This window comes from Callithrix jacchus, chromosome 15 (genome assembly GCF_049354715.1).
Source record: "Callithrix jacchus isolate 240 chromosome 15, calJac240_pri, whole genome shotgun sequence".
NCBI classification, from domain to species: domain Eukaryota; kingdom Metazoa; phylum Chordata; class Mammalia; order Primates; family Cebidae; genus Callithrix; species Callithrix jacchus.
In genome coordinates this window covers 45,330,191-45,349,352 of record NC_133516.1, presented here as the reverse complement: position 1 = coordinate 45,349,352, position 19,162 = coordinate 45,330,191, and the positions used below count along the sequence as shown (strand labels likewise).

Here is a 19,162-nt window from a genome sequence, read left to right as displayed (position 1 = left end):
GGAGAAAGACTATGAAGATGAGATGTGGAGATTGGCGGGGGGAGAGAGAGAGAGAGAGAGAGCGCGAGAGCGTGAGTGTGTGTGTGTGTGTGTGTGTGTGTGTGTGTTGGAGGTAGCTAAGAGAGAGGACACAAGAGGACAGAGGACATTAGGACAGCCAAGAGCTAGCAGTGAGGTTCCCAAAGAAATGAACATGGTGAGAGGTAGAGTGTTACCCATAAGTAGAAATATTCAGAGAAAAGTGAAGCAACGTCTGAGCTAAAGTCAGGTAGACCTTATTTGCCTCTAGGACATGTAATCTAGGGAAAGTCTCTTAAACTTCCTCAACCTCAATTTCTGCATTTCAATAAGGGGAATTAAAACACCAAACTCAAAAAGTTATCATAAAGATTGAAAAAGAAGACATGTGAAAAGCACCTTGCATGGTGCCTGGCACAGAGCAGGTGCTCAATAGCTGCTGGGTGTCCTGTAAATTAGGGTTAGCACTACCGACATTTTGAGACAGGCAATTCTTTATTGTGCTGGGGTGTCCTGTACACTCTTGGATATTTATAGCAGCATCCCTGGCCTCTAGACACCAGCAATGTCTCCCTGGTAGTGACAATAAAAATGACTTTAGACATTGTCAAATGTCCCTGGGTGGGGGAGGATGTGTCTTATTATGTTTGTGTTATTATAACAAAATACCTGAGACTGGGTAATTTATAAAGAATAGAAACTAAGCTCACAATTCTGGAGGCTGGGAAGTCCAAGATGAAGGTTCCAGCTGGTTCTCTTGCCCAGTGAGATGGTGCTCTATACTTCCAAGATGGTGCCTCATTGTGGCATCCTCTGAAAGGGAGGAATGCTGTGTCCTCACATGGCAACACATGGATTTTGGGGGTCTGGGGCAGAATGTTGTCCTCTCCAAAATTCATGTGTTGTCAGTGTGATAAGAAGTAGGGCACTTAAGAGGTGATTAGGCCATGAGGGCACCTCCTTCATGAATACGATTAAGGCCTTCATAAAAGAGGTTTCCCACATGTTCGCTCCCTTTCTCTTCTGCCTTCTACCATGTGAGGACACCGTATTCCTTCCTTCCAGATGATGCTGCAACAAGGTACCATCTTGGAGAGAGACAGCAGGCCTCACCAAGGAACAGAACTCGGTGGAGCCTTGATCTTGGACTTTCCTGCCTCCAGAACTGTGAGAAGATTAATTTCTGTTCTTTATAAATTACCCAGTCTCCAGTATTGTAACAGGACAAACTTAAGACAGGGGCAGGGGGCTGAGTCAGGGGAAAAGTTGTCACCTCCCTCCTCCCTCTCAGATAGACCAGGAGTTGAAAACCCCTGGTCTGATTGAGAAAGAGACAAATTTTCTCTGGGTATGCCACGCCATGGAGTAGACACATTTCACATTTCATTTTGCTTTAAATCAAAAAAGAAAACACATAGGAAAGACACATTGGGGGCTTTGCTAAGTGTCTGCAAGATCTTGATTTTCTAACTGAATGATGAGTTCCTTGGAATGCAAGGAAATGTGACAAACATGGATGGGGTTGGGACAGACATTCTCTACCAGCCCTCCCACCGCACTGACTCCAGCAAAGGATGAGAAGAGCTGTGGGCTCTGGAAGAATCATGTGAGTTCTTTAAGCAGTTCACTGCCTTTATTAAGACTACCAAACTATAGCTTGTGTTTTTGTTAAAGTAGCTAATTAGAGAAATGTGGTACCAAATACTGTGGAATGACCTTCATTTAAATTGTAATTAAGAATTCACTAATTATCAAAAAGCTGAAAAAGAGCTGAGGATGAGAGATCCGATAAAACATAAAATGTCTAGATAGTACAGTGGGAAAATTTTGAATGGATTAATGTATTTGCCTTCATCTGTGCTGCCAATTCTGAGAGAAATGTACTTGATACAAAATTTACAGTGGTTTAGATCATGAGTTCATTTAAGGTAAAGTCCATACCTTTTTGTATTATCAACACTTCTTGTTTCAGAGAGTGAGGAGGTAAAAGACACACACACAGACAAATCAGTGTTGGATTCTGACAGGTGTGTCTATGACTAACAAGATACATACTTTTGGGGCTTGAAATGATATTGTGTTTATTATGAAATACCTTGTTCTGGGACAGAACTTCAAAAATAAAGTTCTTCATTTATCTTTAATTATTATAAAGTTATCTTTACGACAACTCCACAGCACAGGGACCTGGGGAGGGTGTGCCCTCACTCCTAGGCAAGATTATACATCCTCCTCTAGGTTACCAAAGCCCATCTATACACTCCTAGCAAGCCATTTATAGGAGAGTCATAATGATTTAATGATTCAGTAATGTTCCTCAGCAGACTGAATACTTTTAATTCATCCATAAATACATATTACTTGGTCTGTTGAAGATACTTATTACCTATTAAAATAAAATTGACATGAAATGGAATTGACATAGAGAGGAGAGAGGAGGATGGGGAGAGAAAAGAGGAGAGAAGAGGAAAGGAGAAGACAGAGGAGAATTGGGGAGAAAGAGAGAGGGAAGGGGAGAAGAGAGAGCTTTCTCAGCAATTTCTCTATAGCTCAGAGACTGCAAAATCTGATTTCTGTATTTAATTATACCCAAACAAAGGTGTAGCTGATAGTTAGGAAAGAACATTGATTTTTTTGAGCATCCAGCTCTGTGTCTATCTCTTGTTTTCTTCCCTTAGTGATGGCCCCAGCCTGTACTTCAAAACGAGAAACCTTATTTTGTTTGGGGAAATTAAAAGTCTACCTCCCAGTCCTCCAATGGAGTGGGATTCAAGAAACACAAAGGCTAATTGGATGGTTCAACCTAGCAATTGTCATCTTAGAAGTAGTCCTGAGTTAAGCTTCATCCTTGGAGAATTGTGGAGAAGAAGGTGCTTGGGATAGAAAGGCTGAAGGAAGATAGAACTGTGAAGGCAGCAGTCAATCAAAGGAAGATGCCTGCAATTTTCCTTTGTGGGACAAAAGGACTACCCAGTAATGGACAGGAGAAGAATTAAAATCAATGATAATAATAGTGCTACAGTCAGATACCATTAATTTATCACTTACAGTGTACCTTTCTCTGTATAAAGTGCTTTGCAGGCATGAACGTTTCCTTTCCTTACTGCACTCATGTGATGTGTGCATGATTATTAACATCATTCTACAGGTGAAGTAACAGCTTCCCCTGTTAAATAATAGTTCATACAAGAAGATTAAAATCCAGCACTCCACAAATTACCCACTACCCTTAAAATCACTAGACTAAGAGTTTTTGTCCTTGCTCTGCTATTAAATTCTTCCCTGACAACAGCAAGGTTTCTAATGTCCCAGGGACTTATTTTCCAATGTATAGTGCTCACTAAAGGGGAATTAAATTGAATACGTAGAGTGGGGCTGATTCTCATTGCTCTACTTCTCTCCCAGGATTGTTGTGAGGATAGATGGGGAAATATTTGGAAGATATTGAGCACGAAAATATTTGGAAGGTATTGGGCATGAAACAAAGGTGACCCATGATACCACTGTGTACCTGCCATCGGTAAACACTCCTGGTCCCATAAACTGCCTTGGGTCAACCTGCTCTCCTTTATGGGAGGACAGTTTGAGAAACATAGCCTCTTTCTTTTACACAAAATCTTAAGGTGGTTATCAAGATTCTTCCTGATTCCCAGAGAAGTTACTTTAAGCCAAACCTCTTGTAATACATATTCACTGAAACATGGGATGGTGTTTATAAATAAGATCATTCTTAGAGCATTTGAGCATTCTGTCAGTCTTGTAAGGTAAGTTGCTTTTTAAAATCTACTTTACATTAATATGGAAAAATACTAAATCCTCATTATTTGACTTGAGATCTGAAAATGGCTCAGAACATCCTGTCACAGTAACCTAGGCAGGAGACTGGCTTTAAAACTGTACTCTAAGAACATGACAAAATGATATAACCTGATATGATATTTATTTATCTGTACAAGAAGGCATTTACTGTAGAGACATACAGTAGCTGGCTGATTTCTTTGGCCCAATTTTCTCACTATTATATTACTTATCATCATTAACAATTGTGTTACTTCTAAAGACATTCAGATTCTCATTTTTACTTAAAGGTGGGTAATCTTGTCATACATATTCAGTAGAGAAAGAACTTTTCAATAGCCATAGATAAGCTTGGCTCTAGTGTGTCTGAAACTGCTCACAACTGCTTGGGAATGCATAGGAACCAATCCTGGTAATCTGTGATTCACAATACATATATATCCTGGACATTTTAAAGTTTGTTTTCCCTTATTGGCATCTTCTATTTGCAAGACAGATAAATGGCACTTACAAGCAGAATCCTCTAGTAGTTCTAGTACCACAGATGCATGGCTGCCATTCCATAACTCCAGATGGATTCTGGAGGCGAATAAAATAAAATCCCCTATGACAGTCAAATGAGCAGAAGAACCTAGGGATTATGAGCTTAATTTATTTGTTTCTAGAGTAAAGCAATATAGTAGCTGTCCAAGAGAATAAACCAATTTGTCTTACCCGTCTCCACCCCTCTAACTTCTGCAGCACGTTGGCTATCAGGATCTTGGGCCTCTTGCGTGGTGGTTATGAACTGAGCTCTGGATTTTGTCCCACACTCTGCACCTTCTGCCTATAAGTGATGCAACCACTTAGAGAGTTGGTAACTGCTCTAAGTTTCCCTTCACTCATCTATAAGTGTGAATAATAATATGAAGTAGGGTTGTCATCTTAACTCAACACATAGTAGAAACCCATTTGATATCAGCTGATGTTATTGCTATTATCATCCTTGTCACTTCCCTACAACATTAATTTGTGCAGGATGACATTATAAATGTCATGTCCCAGAGGACTATAAACTGATATGAAAATCTGTTAATTTTTTTTGGATGTGAAGTACTTTGGAATGGTATCTGATTTCTTAAACTACTTGAATTAGTTTATGTTCACATAATAGAGAGACTTTGTAGTTTCATGTTCAAAGTTTGACTTGAAGAATCACAAATGCAGAATTTTTTTTAAAAAGTGTGTGTTTGGTTAGAAACAAAACAACAATAACCAAAAAAAAGATGGTAACCAAAATGAAGTTGCCTAAATGATGTCAGTAACTGACATGGTTAGGCTTTGTGCCCCCACCCAACTCTCATCTTGGATTGTAATCCCCAGTTGTTGAGGTAGAAACCTGGCAGGAGGTGACTGGATCATGGAGGAGATTCCCTCCATGCTGTTCTCATGATAGTGAGTGAGTTCTCGTGAGATCTGATGGTTTTATAAGTGTTTAGTATTTCCTCTCCTGCTCACTTGTTCTCTCTGTGGCCGCCCTATGAAGAGGTGCCTTCTGTCATGATTGTAAGTTTCCTGAGGCCTTCCCAGCCATAAGGAACTATGAGTTAATTAAACCTCTTTTCTTTATACATTACTCAGTCTTGGGCAGTTCTTTATAGCAGTGTAAGAATGGACTAATACAGTAGCCATCTTTGTGAATAAAGAGGACAGGTTTTAAACAAGCACAATTATTGTGAACATCTGAACAAATGCTTTCCTAGTATTTGAACATTTTCTTAAGTATGCACCACCCTCTTGAGATCTTGCTCACGCTGTGAATTTGCTTAAACCTGCTCTTCCCAAATGGTGTCACAGTACCCCTTACTTCCCCAATCACAGCTTCATCATGGTGGGATTTGAATCGATGTGGTTTGCTATTTGCAGCTACAAAGGCATCCTGCTGAAAAACATGTAATCTGCCTCTGTGACTCCTATGACTCAGGCTTATTTTTAAGTTACCTTTTATCTGCTAGGTAATGAGCACTTCGGTTTTTTAATATCATACAAGTTTCATCTAGGAGACTTTTCTTTTTTGATTACTAAAATACTCTCTCTCTATTCCTTCCTCCCACAACATAATGAAACAAAACCTACCATTGTATTACACAATTCAGGATTTCATCATGTCTTGTTTGATGGGAAAGACTGTTTACACAGAGATAAAGCAGCATGCCCTTACAAGATGATTTTATATGAGTAGAATGTAGTTTTCTATAACAAAATAGTTTTTTTCCCACTTTGTGTGGATTAGCTATATCAGCTTGTCTAGAAGTCAGGATATTTCATCAGACTTAAAAATTCTGTTAGTGTTTACACGGATCCCGAAATTAACATGCATGTTGGATTTATGGTATATGCATGGCAATCTCTTACATATGCCCATCTGTACATTATGGTGGGAAGAAGCCCAAGTTTGGTGACTCTGTTAAAGGTATTTTGAAATCATTAAGCCTATTAACTCATATTTGAGATAGAAAAAAATTAACAGTTGCCCAAAGTTTCAAATTGTTCCTCTTCTTTTAACATATTAAAGTGCTGCACACCTGAACATTTTCTAGTCCCTTCAAACTTAACAAATTTCTAAAAAAAGAGAATTTTCCCAGTTACCCTTTAAAATTTTTTTATTTTAAGGTTCAGATCTCTATAATAGAGATTTGTGAAATTTATTTTATTCATATACTCCCTAAAAGAATTTTTAAAAACGATGTCCTTACTTGTATAAAGTTGGCATCTAATTTTGTTTTTATTGAAAATTCAAATAGTTACAAAGAATGTACTTCCTGGCATATTGAATGCATTAGGCTGGGCATGGTGGCTCACGTAATCCCAGCATTTAGGTGGATCGCTTGAGTCTAGGAGTTTGAGATCAGCTGGGCAACATGGCAAAATCCTGTCTCTACCAAAAAAAAAAAATACAAAAAATTAGCTGGACTTGGTGGCATGTGCCTATATTCCCAGCTACTTGGGAGCTTGGGAGGCTGAGGTGGTAGGATCATTTGAGCCCAGGAGATGAAGGTTGAAGTGAGCCAAGATTGCTCCACTACACTCCTGCCTGGGTAACAGTGAGACCCAGTCTCAAAAAAAAAAAAAAAAAAGAAAAGAAAAGAAAGTATTGATATTTAAAAAGATAATTATTGTATCAATTTTTAAATGTAGCCAATGGAACAGTTACTTGATATTCTGTTATAATTAACAAGTTATTTAACAGGTGGAAGTTTTACTTCTTCCTTTTGTTCTCTTTGAACTTGTATTTTTATTACACTTCCCTCACAGAATTACAGAATAATATGATTTTTTTTTTCTGGAAAGCATATTATCAATTGCCCTATTATATTTCTTTGCAACAAAAATATATATACACATTCAAATTAACTGTTTAATTATTTGTGATCCTCAGACTTTTAGTATTAAATTTCTTTTGGTTGACTGACCACTACAAGTCAATTAATGCATAATTGTCCAAAATGACAAAAATATATTATAAATTTATTATGTAATTATTAAATTTAAAAAGTAGCCAGGTGCAGTGGCTTATGCCTATAATCCCAGCACTTTGGGAAGCCCAGGTGGGAGGATCACTTGAGTCCAGGAGTTTGAGACCCTGTCTCTGCAAAAAAAATATGATGAAACCTTGTCTCTGCAAAAAAATACAAAAATTAGCGGGATGTGGTTGCATGCACCTGTGGTCCCAGCTACTTGAGGCTGAGGTGGGATGATCACCTGAGTCTGGGAGGTAGAGTGAGCTGTGATTATGCCACTGCACGCCAGCCTGGGTGGTGGCATGAGACTCTGCCTCAAAAAATCAGTGAAAATTTTGTTGAAAATTTACAATTCTTGGATGAGTGGGCTGTTTTAGTCCATTTTGTATTGCTATAACACAACACGTGAGACTGGATAATTTATAAAGAAAAGAGGTCTATTTAGCACATAGTACTACAGGCTGGGAAGTTCAAGATTGGACAGCCACATCTGGTGGCTTGTGGTGAGGGCCTTGTGCTGTGTCAAAACATGGCAGAGAAACGAAAGGGGAACTAGGCATGTGGGAAAAAGGAGAGAGGACAAAGACAAAGTGGTTAGACTCAATTTCTAACAACCTGCTCTCACAAGAACTAATAAAGTCTTAAGAGAACTAATACAGTCTCTCAAGAAAGACATTAATCCATCTTAGTTATCTAATCAGCTTTAGAAAGCACTGCCTCCCATACTGAAGACCAAGCTTCAACATGAGTTTTGATGGGGGATAAACCACATTCAACCACAGAAGTTTATATATATGTATTTTTTGATAAATATTATTGATTTATAGACTAGTAAATGATTCGGCATAAATTTCATTTCCATTTTTCCTATTTTAGATGTAAATCCTGAGAAAACTTGCTTGCATAAATGAGAACGAATGGAGTTTTGTTATAGCAATACCATTAATTACTTTATTTTTGAGTTATATGGCCCAGATCACACAGTAACCAGTCACCAAAAATTATTGTTTAATGGCCAATCAACTGATGAGTACTAAAATTTTTAATTTTATTGAAAGTCCCAAAATAGTAAACCTCCTTATATCCAAAAAATTATATAAGCCATCAGAATCACTCACTTTTGTCAACACCAACACGAATATTTCGATGGTCCCATTTTCAGTGTCCCAAATGTTTTGTATTCTGTAGATGTACTGTGTAGTAAGACTTGAGTTGGTAAATAACAATACTTTTCTTTGTAAAATGGGAGTAGTTGATTAAGAATGATGACAGCAAAATATTTTTAGATACAGGGCGTTCTCAGGAAGATAGAGTCTGGGCAAATGGACATATAAAGGGTGAAATTTAAAATTTATTTCCTTAAGCAGGGATAATTTTAGGAACTATCTGAGTACCCCTAGGTGTATGTATGTCTATGTTTAGAGATGCTGCGCTACATGAGTCCCTGGACCATTGTACAAGGCAGCCGGAAGTGGGGTGTAAGGTAAGGAGGTGCTAAGAAAAAGACATAGATACATATACAGAGGGATGAAGAACTCCATTTTCAAACTAAACCATTATTAATATAAGCCCATCCTATAATATACTAAGGGAATAACATATTTCAAATAAGCACAAGTCACACTATCTAAATAACCAGTTAGAAAAATGGTTGACTAACTCTATAATGCTGGAATTATAAATAAATCTACAGCAAGCATCACTGCTCTTCCTTGATCTCATGAGATTTCTAATCATTTATTTCAGAGGGGTTTCTAGCAAGTCAGGCAATACTTTCCCAGCCCAGGAGCTTGAGATTGACAGACATCATGTTTTTGTTGTGGATTCAAGAGATTTGGGTAAAAAAGAATGTGATTTCCTTTCAAGCACCTACCTGGAGGGCTCAGGTAACTCCAAAGTCCTTCAAGCATTAGTAAAAGAAATTAGAAGGAGCTGAAAAAGTTATTTCAAAAAGAAAACCACTCATTCTCAGCACACTGACATAAGAACAGAGAATCAAACACCGCATGTTCTCACTCAGGCGGGTGTTGAACAATGAGAACACATGGACACGGGGAGGGGAGCATCACACACTGGGGTCTGTGAGGGGGAACTAGGGGAGGGGCAATGGGAGGTGGGGAGTAGGGGAGGATTAGCATGGGGAGAAATGCCAGATATAGGTGATGGGGATGGAGGCAGCAAACCACATTGCCATGCATGTACCTATGCAACAATCTTGCATGTTCTTCACATGTACCCAAAACCTAAAACACAATAAAAAAAACAATGTATATATATATACAAGAAAAGAAAACCACTTACAATGAGTGGACCCCGGTTGTTTTCCCGATATTTGTTCTGGAAGAAAATGTAAACGACAGTGGCGGCCAAAGAGTAGAGGAAGGCGAAGACGGCGACAGTGACGAAGAATTCTGCTGAAGACGAGGAGTCACCAATCAATGCCAGCTTCTGCCGTTCCTTTCCCTCACAGGTGGGCACCTCAAACGTCACCTGATGCAACCTAAATTGCCAGATTTAAGGAGACATTCTTTAAATGCAACGGAGACAAAAATAGATTGCTTGTGTCTATATCTTCTAAAGCAAAATGGGAAGTGATCTGGGAGTTTTAGTGCATGCCTATGTAACATATCATTAAGAAATTCACAGAGATTATAGCTGGAAATCGATAGGCAGGTAATCATCATTAAACTGGTTATCACAACGGCTAGTCACCCTAGGTAGAGGGGAGGAGGGAAGGGGAAAGGGAACCTGAAATTGTGATAAATTAGACTACGACATCCCCCTACTGAAATTCTTCAGTGCTTCCTCTCTTTAACAGGGCTCACCAGGCCTTACCTCAGTGCCCCTAACTGTATCTCCAGCCTCTTCCTTTACTGCTCTGTCCTCCATCACCCTGTTCCGACTACATTGGCATGCGTTCTGTTTCTCAGTTTTGACAAACATGGTCCTGTCTCCAGGTCTTAGTGTTGACTGTTCCCTTTTCCTAAATCACTGTGTCCCCTGACATTTCCCATGGCTGCCTCATCGACATTCAGGCATCGTCTTAACATCTTCTGAGAGATGAGAGCCTCTTCTTGCCATTAATCTAAAGGAGCTCCTTTCCTTTAGGCATTTTCTATCACACCACTCTATTTAATGTCATTCACAGCACTCACTACTAGATAAAGCTGTCTTGGTAATGAATTTGATTACTTGTTTTTTTTTTTTCAGTCTCCACTATCCACTCAACTGTGAATATCATTTCTCTATGATATTCTTGGTTTTCTTTTTCTCTGTGATCCCAAACAACTGGCATTTTTTTAGGCACTCAGTAAACAGTATTGGATAAATGAATGCACAGTTTTGGTTCTGTAAGATTACTGATAGATGGTAATTTGATTGAACGTTTATAACTTCTATTTTAGTGAATAAACTCTGTCAGGATAGCATTCAGGCTCAATAAATTACTTGATACAGACAAAATAAGATGCTTTGGGCAACACTTTCAGTTCAGTAAATAACATCTAAGGAAGATGTGTTATATCCAATATAGTAGCTCAGGGTGTGAGCTGGACTACATCGTCAACTATAATATGGCGGCCAAAATTTTTCTTCAGAAATGACAATTAGGGAGGCACTTGCAAAAAGATATGACTGAGGCTTTTTTGATAATAAAGTGCCACTTGGAAAATTATCCATAAAAGTAACAGTGATGATAAAGCCATTCATGAACCTCATAAATTCCAACTTATGCTTAGGAAGTATTTTTCTTACTAAACAAAACGTAATCCCTTTAAAACAGATTTGTTGGAAGCCAGAGCATTCAGGCAAGTGAAAAAAATAAAAGGCATCCCAATAGGAAAACAAGCCAAACTATCTCTCTTCACTGATGATGTAATTTTCCTTCTAGAAAATTCTAAATCATCTGCTAAAAGGCTACTAAAACTGATAAATGATTTTAGTAAGTTTTCAATATAAAATCAGTGCACAAAAATCAATAGCATTTCTATACTCCAATAATGTCCAGGCTGAGTCAAATCAAGAGCACAATCCCATTTGCAATAGCCACAAAGAAAATGGAAATACCTAGGAATACACCCAAGGAGGTAAAAGATCTCTACAAGGAGAACTATAAAACTTTGCTGAAAGAACTCAGAGATGACACAAACGAATGGAAATATTTCCCATGTTCATGGATTGGAAGAATCAGTATCATTAAAATAGCCCTGTTGCCCAGAGCAACTTATAGATTGAATTCTATTCCTATCAAACTACCAATGTCATTCTTCACAGAATTAGAAAAAACTATTCTAAAATTCAGAACCCCAAAAAGAGCCTGAATAGCCAAAACACTCTTAAGCAAAAAGAACAAAGCTGGAGGCATCACAATATCCAACTTCAAACTATACCATAAGGCTAGAGCAGCCAAAACAGCATGGTACTGGTACAAAACAGACTCAGACTAATTAAACAGAATAAAAAAACTCAGAAATAAAACCACACTTATAACCACCTGATCTTTGACAAGGTTGACACAAACAAGCAATGGAAAAAGAACTTCCTATGCAATAAATGGTGCTGGGATAACTGGCTAGCCATATGAAGAATGAAACTGGACCCTTACCTTTCACTATATATAAAAATTAACTCAAGATGGATTACAGATTTAAATGTAAGACCTCAAACTAAATCCTGGGAGAAAACCTAGGTAATACCCTTCTCGACACTGACCTTGGCAAATAACTTTTGGCTAAGTCCCCAAAAGCAAATGCAACAAAAACAAAAATTGATTGAGACTTAATTAAACTGAAAAGTTTCTGCACAGGAAAAGAAACTATGAAAACAGTAAACAGACAACCTACAGGACAGGAGAAAATATTCACAAATTACGCATCTGACAAAGGTCTAATATCCAGAACCTATGAAGAACTTAAATCAACAAGCAAGAAACAAACAACCCCATTAAAAAATGAGCAAAAGACATAGACACCTCTCAAAAAAAAGCCATGGAAGTGGACAAAAAAAAAAACATGAAAAAATGCTCATCTTCACTTATCATCAGAGAAATGCAAATCAGAACTACAATAAGCTAACATCTCATACTACTCAGGAAGGCTATTCTTTTAAAGTCAAAACCAACAGATGCTGACAAGGCTGCAGAGACAAGGGAACACTTACGGACTGTTGCTGGGAAAGTGAATTAGTTCAGCCACCACAGAAAGCACTTTGGAGATTTCTCAAAGAACTTAAAACAGAGTTACCATTTGACCCAGCAATCCCATTACTGGGTATATATCCAAAGGAAAATAGATCATCATACTAAAAAGACTCATGCATTTGCATGTCCATGGACATGCTGCTCAAAATAGCAGACATAGAATCAACTTAGGTGCCCATAAATGGTTGATTACATAAAGAAAATGTGGTACCTGTATGCCATGGAATACTATATAGCTATAAAAAGAAAATGAAATTATATCTTTTGCAGTAACATGAATAGAGGTGGAGGCCATAATCCTAAGCAAACTAAGGCAGAGACAGAAAACCAAATATGCATGTTCTTACTTGTTAGTAGGAGCTAAACATGAAGCACACATGGACATACCCACGGGAACAACAGACACAGTGGAATACTACAGTGTGGAGGGAAGAGGATATGGGTTGAAAAACTACCTACTGGGTGTTATGCTCACTACCTGGGTGCAATAGTCCCATGTGACACGCCTGCATGTGTACCCCCATATCTAAAATAAAAGTTGCATTAGAAAAAAGGAACCAGATTTGTTGTGCACATCCTCTTCCAATTAAGATAATGATAATAACATAATAATAGCAATGAACATATTGGGGCCTTATGGGCCAGATACTGTGTTTTGTGTACATTATTTAATATCCATAAGGCACTATAACAGAGGCCTTTTATTTCCCTCACCCTCTTTGCAAATGGGAAAAATAAGGCTTAGAAAGATTAAGTAATTCATTCTAAGCCACATAGTTAGTAAATGTCAGTCCAGGGATTGAAATCTGCATCTGACTCCAGAGCTTGATTTTTAAACTTCTACATTGACTTGTTTATGTTAAATAATGAGGACATTAGGATGAATTTTTTAAAAAGTGAAGCTCATGGACCACTGGCATTACAATCACTAAGGTCTATGTTAAAAATGTATATTCCTGGGCCCCATCTCAGATCTACTGAATCAAAAGCTCTAGGAGTATGCGTAGCTCACATCTAAAGCAGGAAAATCCAGTCCCCCTAAGTTATTTCTCAAGTCCATTTGGTTTTGCTTGTATATATTGCACTTTCCCACAAAAAGCTTTTTGTCTTAACAAACAAAGGTGTACAGCTCCAACACAATTCAGGACAACGGAAGCATTCATTATGGTTATATTGTAAAGCCCCTTTCCTACCCTTGCCAGTGATACTAGAATGTTCCCTAACAGTTTTGTTTGTTGAAATACTGAAAACTGAAATGGATTTAAAAGGTAATCATGTCAATGATTCTGACACAGGTGATTTTCAGATAATGCACACTTTTCCCCATTATTTTAAAAAATGTGCCATTGACCGTATACACTTTCAACACTTTATAGCTCACATAATGGCTAGATGCTGGGGCCAGAGTTGGGTATAAAGAGTTGGAATGGTGCCTGTCCATGGTGAACTTAAGTTTAGAGAGAAAAGATGGGTTTTCTGAGAGGAACCCTAGGCTAGTCTGAGGATGGGGTAGCCAAGGTAAGATTTCCTAAGGAAGTGACTTTTAGGTTGCAGCTTTAAAGATAATAGAAGTTACCCAGATCAAAAGTTAAGAAAGAAAGCACAATGAGATACTACTTCAAATCCACTAGGGTGGCTATAAAAAGAAAGATTATAAGATTGGAATAACAAGTGTTGGTAAGGATGTAGAGAAATTGGAACTTTTAAACATTGCTGGTGGGAATGTAAAATGATGCAGCCACTTTGTAAAACAGTCTGGCAGTTATTTGGGTAGTTAAATATAGAGTTATCATATGACTCTACTCCAGCAATTCCACTCCTAGATACATTCCCAAGAGAAATGATAACATTTGTGTACACAAAAACTTGTACAAGAGTGTTCATTGCAGCATTATTCGTAATAGCAAAACAGGAGAAACAGCTGAAATGCCTATTAAGTGATTAATGAATAAATAAGATGTAGTTTATTCATACAACAGAATATTTGTCAATAAAAATATAGTGATACATGCTACATCATGGATGAACCTTGAAAATATTATGCTCAGTGAAAGAAGCTAAAGACCACATATTCTATGATTCTATTTCCATAAAATGTTTATAATAGGTAAATCTATGGAGAAAAAAGCAGGTTAGTGTTTGCTTAGGATGATGGGGGGATGGGAAAATCGGGGATAATGACTAAATGGTGTAGGATGACTTTTTGGGACAGTGACAGTGTTCTAGAATGGACTGTAGTGATAAACACACAATTCTGTGAACACACTAAAAGCCATTGAATTGTACAGTTTAAATGGACAAATTGTATGGTATGTGAGTTATGTGTCAATAAAGCTTAGAAAACAGGCAAGAACATGTACCTAGCTCCTGCTTAGGCAAAGGGCATAGCACATGGGGGAATAAAATGTGGCTTGGGAAACTGGAAGACGATAGCAAAGGGAATGATGGTGGGGGGGATGGAAAAGTAGCTGGGGTCCCATTATGGGGCCTTGTTGGCCAGGTGGCCAAATTATAGGTTTTGGCCTTACTCTTGAGACAAAGATTAGATCTTAGAATAGACAGTATGTAAAACAAAAAACATGTTACTTGTTGGAATTATCGGCACCTGATATTTTCCAGTTGCCAGGCTGCACCCAGGATCAGCAGGTCTCCAGTGCACCTGATCCTTCAGCTGATATGCACAAACTAGGTTTGTAATTTTTGGGTGAGGTGGAAACAGTTTGGAGGGAGAGACTAAAATATTTTTTTAAATATGCAGTCAGCTGAATAGCAGTATTTTCCCCATTGCTGACTTACCGTGTTGACTTATAGAAATTGTTAATTGTGCTTATCTGTATAAGGCAAAAAAATTACTGAAAGATCTTATTAATACTGATGATATATAGCTGGGTATTTGGCCTACTGCTAGCCATACTGGGGTGAAATAAATAAATAAATACATAAATATGTATGTATGTATTTATATCTATGTATGTATCTATACATATACATATAACTTGCTTAAAAGAACTTATATGTATATAAAATTTTATAAGTTCTTTAAAGCAAGTTATATATGTATAAATACATACATATTTATATATTATATATACGATTTTAAGCAACAGTTATATATATATGTATAAATACATATTATGTTTTATAGTTTGGGGGGGAAGTGTATAGTCAGCAAGTATTTTTCAGCTGTAGTAACTTTGGAAGCAAATATTCATTCAGAAGCTAAGCAAGGAAAAATCTTTCTAAACAGAGCATGTCATTCGACAGAATCTGGAAGCTGATGGGACACCTCTGATCTTGTGAGGAACTAGTCAGGGAGCAATTGCTGAATCTGCAAAAGGTGCCAAATTCAATTTGTTCATTTCAAATGTATAATTCTCTTCTTGGCTTGCCTGACCCAATCAAGAGGTAATTGAATTTCGTTGGGTTTTACCGCATTGTGTCTATCAATAAAAGGCCTCCATTTCAGAGTGGTTTCTTTAAAAAAAAAAAAAAAAAAAAACTGTACCAATGCTTAAATAGAGTCATTTAAAACATTTCATTGAAGCTTCAAATAAGTTAAAGAAATTACGAGACCCCACAGTTTTTAGTTATGTTTGTAGGGCCTGGAATAGCATTAAATGTAACTATCCTTTCAGGGGACTGGAGGAAGACAAGTTGGCATTGCTTTATTGATAGAAATATTTGTAATATCAACCATCAACATTTTTCAACCTAGGCATTATGCTAGGTTCTTTACCTACTTGTATCTCAATTAATACAGACGAGGAAACTGAGGCTTGGAAAGGATAATGACTTTGCCTTAGGTCATGTGGCTAGAAAATGGCAGAGATGAGTTAGGAATGCAAGCAGAGGAGCCTACACTGGCAACTATTGCACATGCCTGACTCTCTGCCTTAAAAATTACAGCATCCTTAGATTTCCAGCTGAATATTTGATCCCCAGTGGCCCAAGCCTGCTTTCCCGTGCCATCTCATCTAATGGCAGACTGATCGTCTATACTGAATAGCATTCTAAACCAATGTTTGTTCTGCTACTACCTTGAAGTATGTGAATTAAGCATTGTACACCGTATCCAGCAATGACAGAGTTGAATCCCTGTGGATTGACTGATAGAAAGCCATTAAAAACTTGCTAATTTCCAGATCTTGTCCAGGGTTATTCTAAGTCTCAGGAACAAATAAAGGGTAAATGAACCTGTTTTATGTTGTGAAATTTAGATAATTGTGGTATGATTTTTTTAAACAGAAAGTGAGACAATAGGTAAAACAAAGCATAGATTTATCTTCAGGTAGCACTGTACCATTATGGTCATCCAATAATAAAACCTTTGAAATTATTGACAAAACCTTTCAGTGGGTGTGGAAGAAAATAAGACTAAAGCTCCTACCAATACATTTGGCGGTGGTTTAGTACAAGACGGAAATGACATGTCCCAAGGGCAGGGATCCAGCCCAGGAGCAAATGTGGGCGGTATTAAGGTTTCGGTGGAGCAGGCTGCTGTCATGGAATTTCTGATAGCTGGAAATCAAGATAGGAGGGCAAGTGGCAAACTGTGGTGCTGAGCACGTTTTCTCTTTACCTGATTATTTCTCATAGGCCCTGTTTCAATCATGTTTGCCAGTCAACAGAAACTTTGTTGACTTTTGTTCCATTTTTACCTCTCTCTTCCCAATATGAAATATTGGCACTTACCTGCTTTTAGATTGCCTTGTCTTTAGCTAGCCGTGTGTGTGTGTGTGTGTGTGTGTGTGTGTGTGTGTGTGTGTGTCTTTGTGCATTTACAGATACACACATACACTCTTACTCAGCTTATATGATTCACAGCATAAATTACTACAAAATCGTAAGAATTTACATAGCACTTTAACACACAGCATCTCATTTTCCCCTAGTAACTTCCACCATTTTGCAGATAGAAAAATTGGAGCTCAGCTATCTCAAAAGAATTGCTAAAGATCACCTGTTGGCACAGAGTAATGGCAAACTTAGAACTCAGGCTTTTTGATTCCAGCTCTTAGTTGTTTCACTTATGACCCAAATTTCATTTCCAAGTTTTCCAAGCCACTGACTTCTCCATTATGCTCAAGTTTTTCATTCATTCAGTAGAGATTTATGGAACTTCATGTGCCAGTCATTAAACACAGATGGGGAGACAATGAACTATGGGGAATGAGAGTGGAGATTATCTGGAAGGTGGAAAAAGACAAATCCTTCTCTGTTTTTTCACTTCCGCTGTTTTTCTTACTGTACCCAAAGCATGGTATTTGGTGATGCTATTTAGAATAATGGTGATTTCACGTCTACTACTGGATGCCAAGCAATGATTGACATTTATTGAGCATATACTAGGCCAGGCACCGTGCCAGATGTTTTCATATATTATCTCACTGAAATGCTCAAATTTGATCAAGTGGTTACTATTAACTTATTGCACATTAATTGTAGGAGGGAGGAGACTTTTTGAAGGCCTTGAAATGGAGTCTATATGACCCCAAAGCTCTTGCACTTAACCTCTCATACTATATATATATATGTATATACATATATATATATGCAATGCTATCAATTGTTTGTAGCAATCACATATTTCCTGACTTCTTGCACCATTGAGGGCTTTTCTCCTGGCCTTCTAGCAACTGACTCTCACTTGTTACTTTCAGTCCTTTTTCCATAGGACAGTTGTCATAGGATGAATGTATAGGAACTGTGGTCATTTTTTCCATTGCTCTTTGAACTGAGGGTGATTTCAAAGAGAGTCTAAAATCTCACGTGGATTGGAACAAGACTTTGCTTCATGCCACCAGCACCTCACAAGGCACATTTTTATGCTGTCATCAAAATCTGGGCAGAGAGTCTGCCTTCCTAGAGTCTTGGGTTTAGTATTTATTTGGGGTAGAAAAGTCAGACAAATTCAAAGTCAGGATTGAAAACAAGCCTGGGAAATATGTACATCGTGGTGAGAACTGAGGGAAGGCTCCAGCAATTAGACTCAGGTTGCTTAAATTAAGAAAAAAGTTTGAAGTTTTCAGTTTGCAAAGGGGAAATAGAGAAAGTGGATCTGAAACATAAGATTTCACTTGTGGAAGGTGACAAGGATGAATGTACCTAGGATGACTTTATTGAGAGAAAGGGTCACTACTAGAATCTAACCAACATCAAAGAAAGCAGAAATATAAAACAATCTAGTACACACAGTTTTCCAGGAGAGCCTCAGGGATTCTAATGATGCTATTTGTTTCCAGGAAGGTCAGTGAACATTGAGATGGCTGTACCTACATTCCCATGTGCCAGACTCAAGAGATGAATTCCATATCTTTAGGTAAATGGCATTTTCTAGGCAGCCAGAAGCATGTTCCCGGACATTTCTTGCTTTACATTGGTTGAATCAAAGAGAGTTTCATCTCCAAGGCTTGCAACAATAGCATGCAGATGCTAAAAGTGTTTTCTTTAAAAAGAAAAAAGCCCAAGTGAAACACAAAGTGCTATACTTCTGCTTTTCCAAAGTAACAGAGGCATTTCTCTTTGATGGTTATGCTTTAAGTGTCTTAAAGTTTATTTGTCTTCATAGAAGGAACTTTTTTTTCGTAAGAGGAAATTTTCATTACTTTTTGTCCTTACCACTTTACCTGTAGAGATGATGATTTTTTTA

At 37.8% G+C, this 19,162-nt stretch overlaps 1 protein-coding gene across 2 annotated transcripts in view; it reads right to left on the bottom strand.

The window, feature by feature from the left end:
• Window positions 1-19,162, bottom strand: part of SYNPR (synaptoporin) — a 361,132-nt gene that overhangs the window by 53,490 nt on the left and 288,480 nt on the right. For both annotated transcript variants that reach the window (XM_008981963.3, XM_002758518.6), the window contains one exon: window positions 9,618-9,816. In XM_008981963.3, the coding sequence (XP_008980211.1) occupies window positions 9,618-9,816 (199 nt within the window). The remainder of the gene's footprint in view (window positions 1-9,617; window positions 9,817-19,162) is intronic.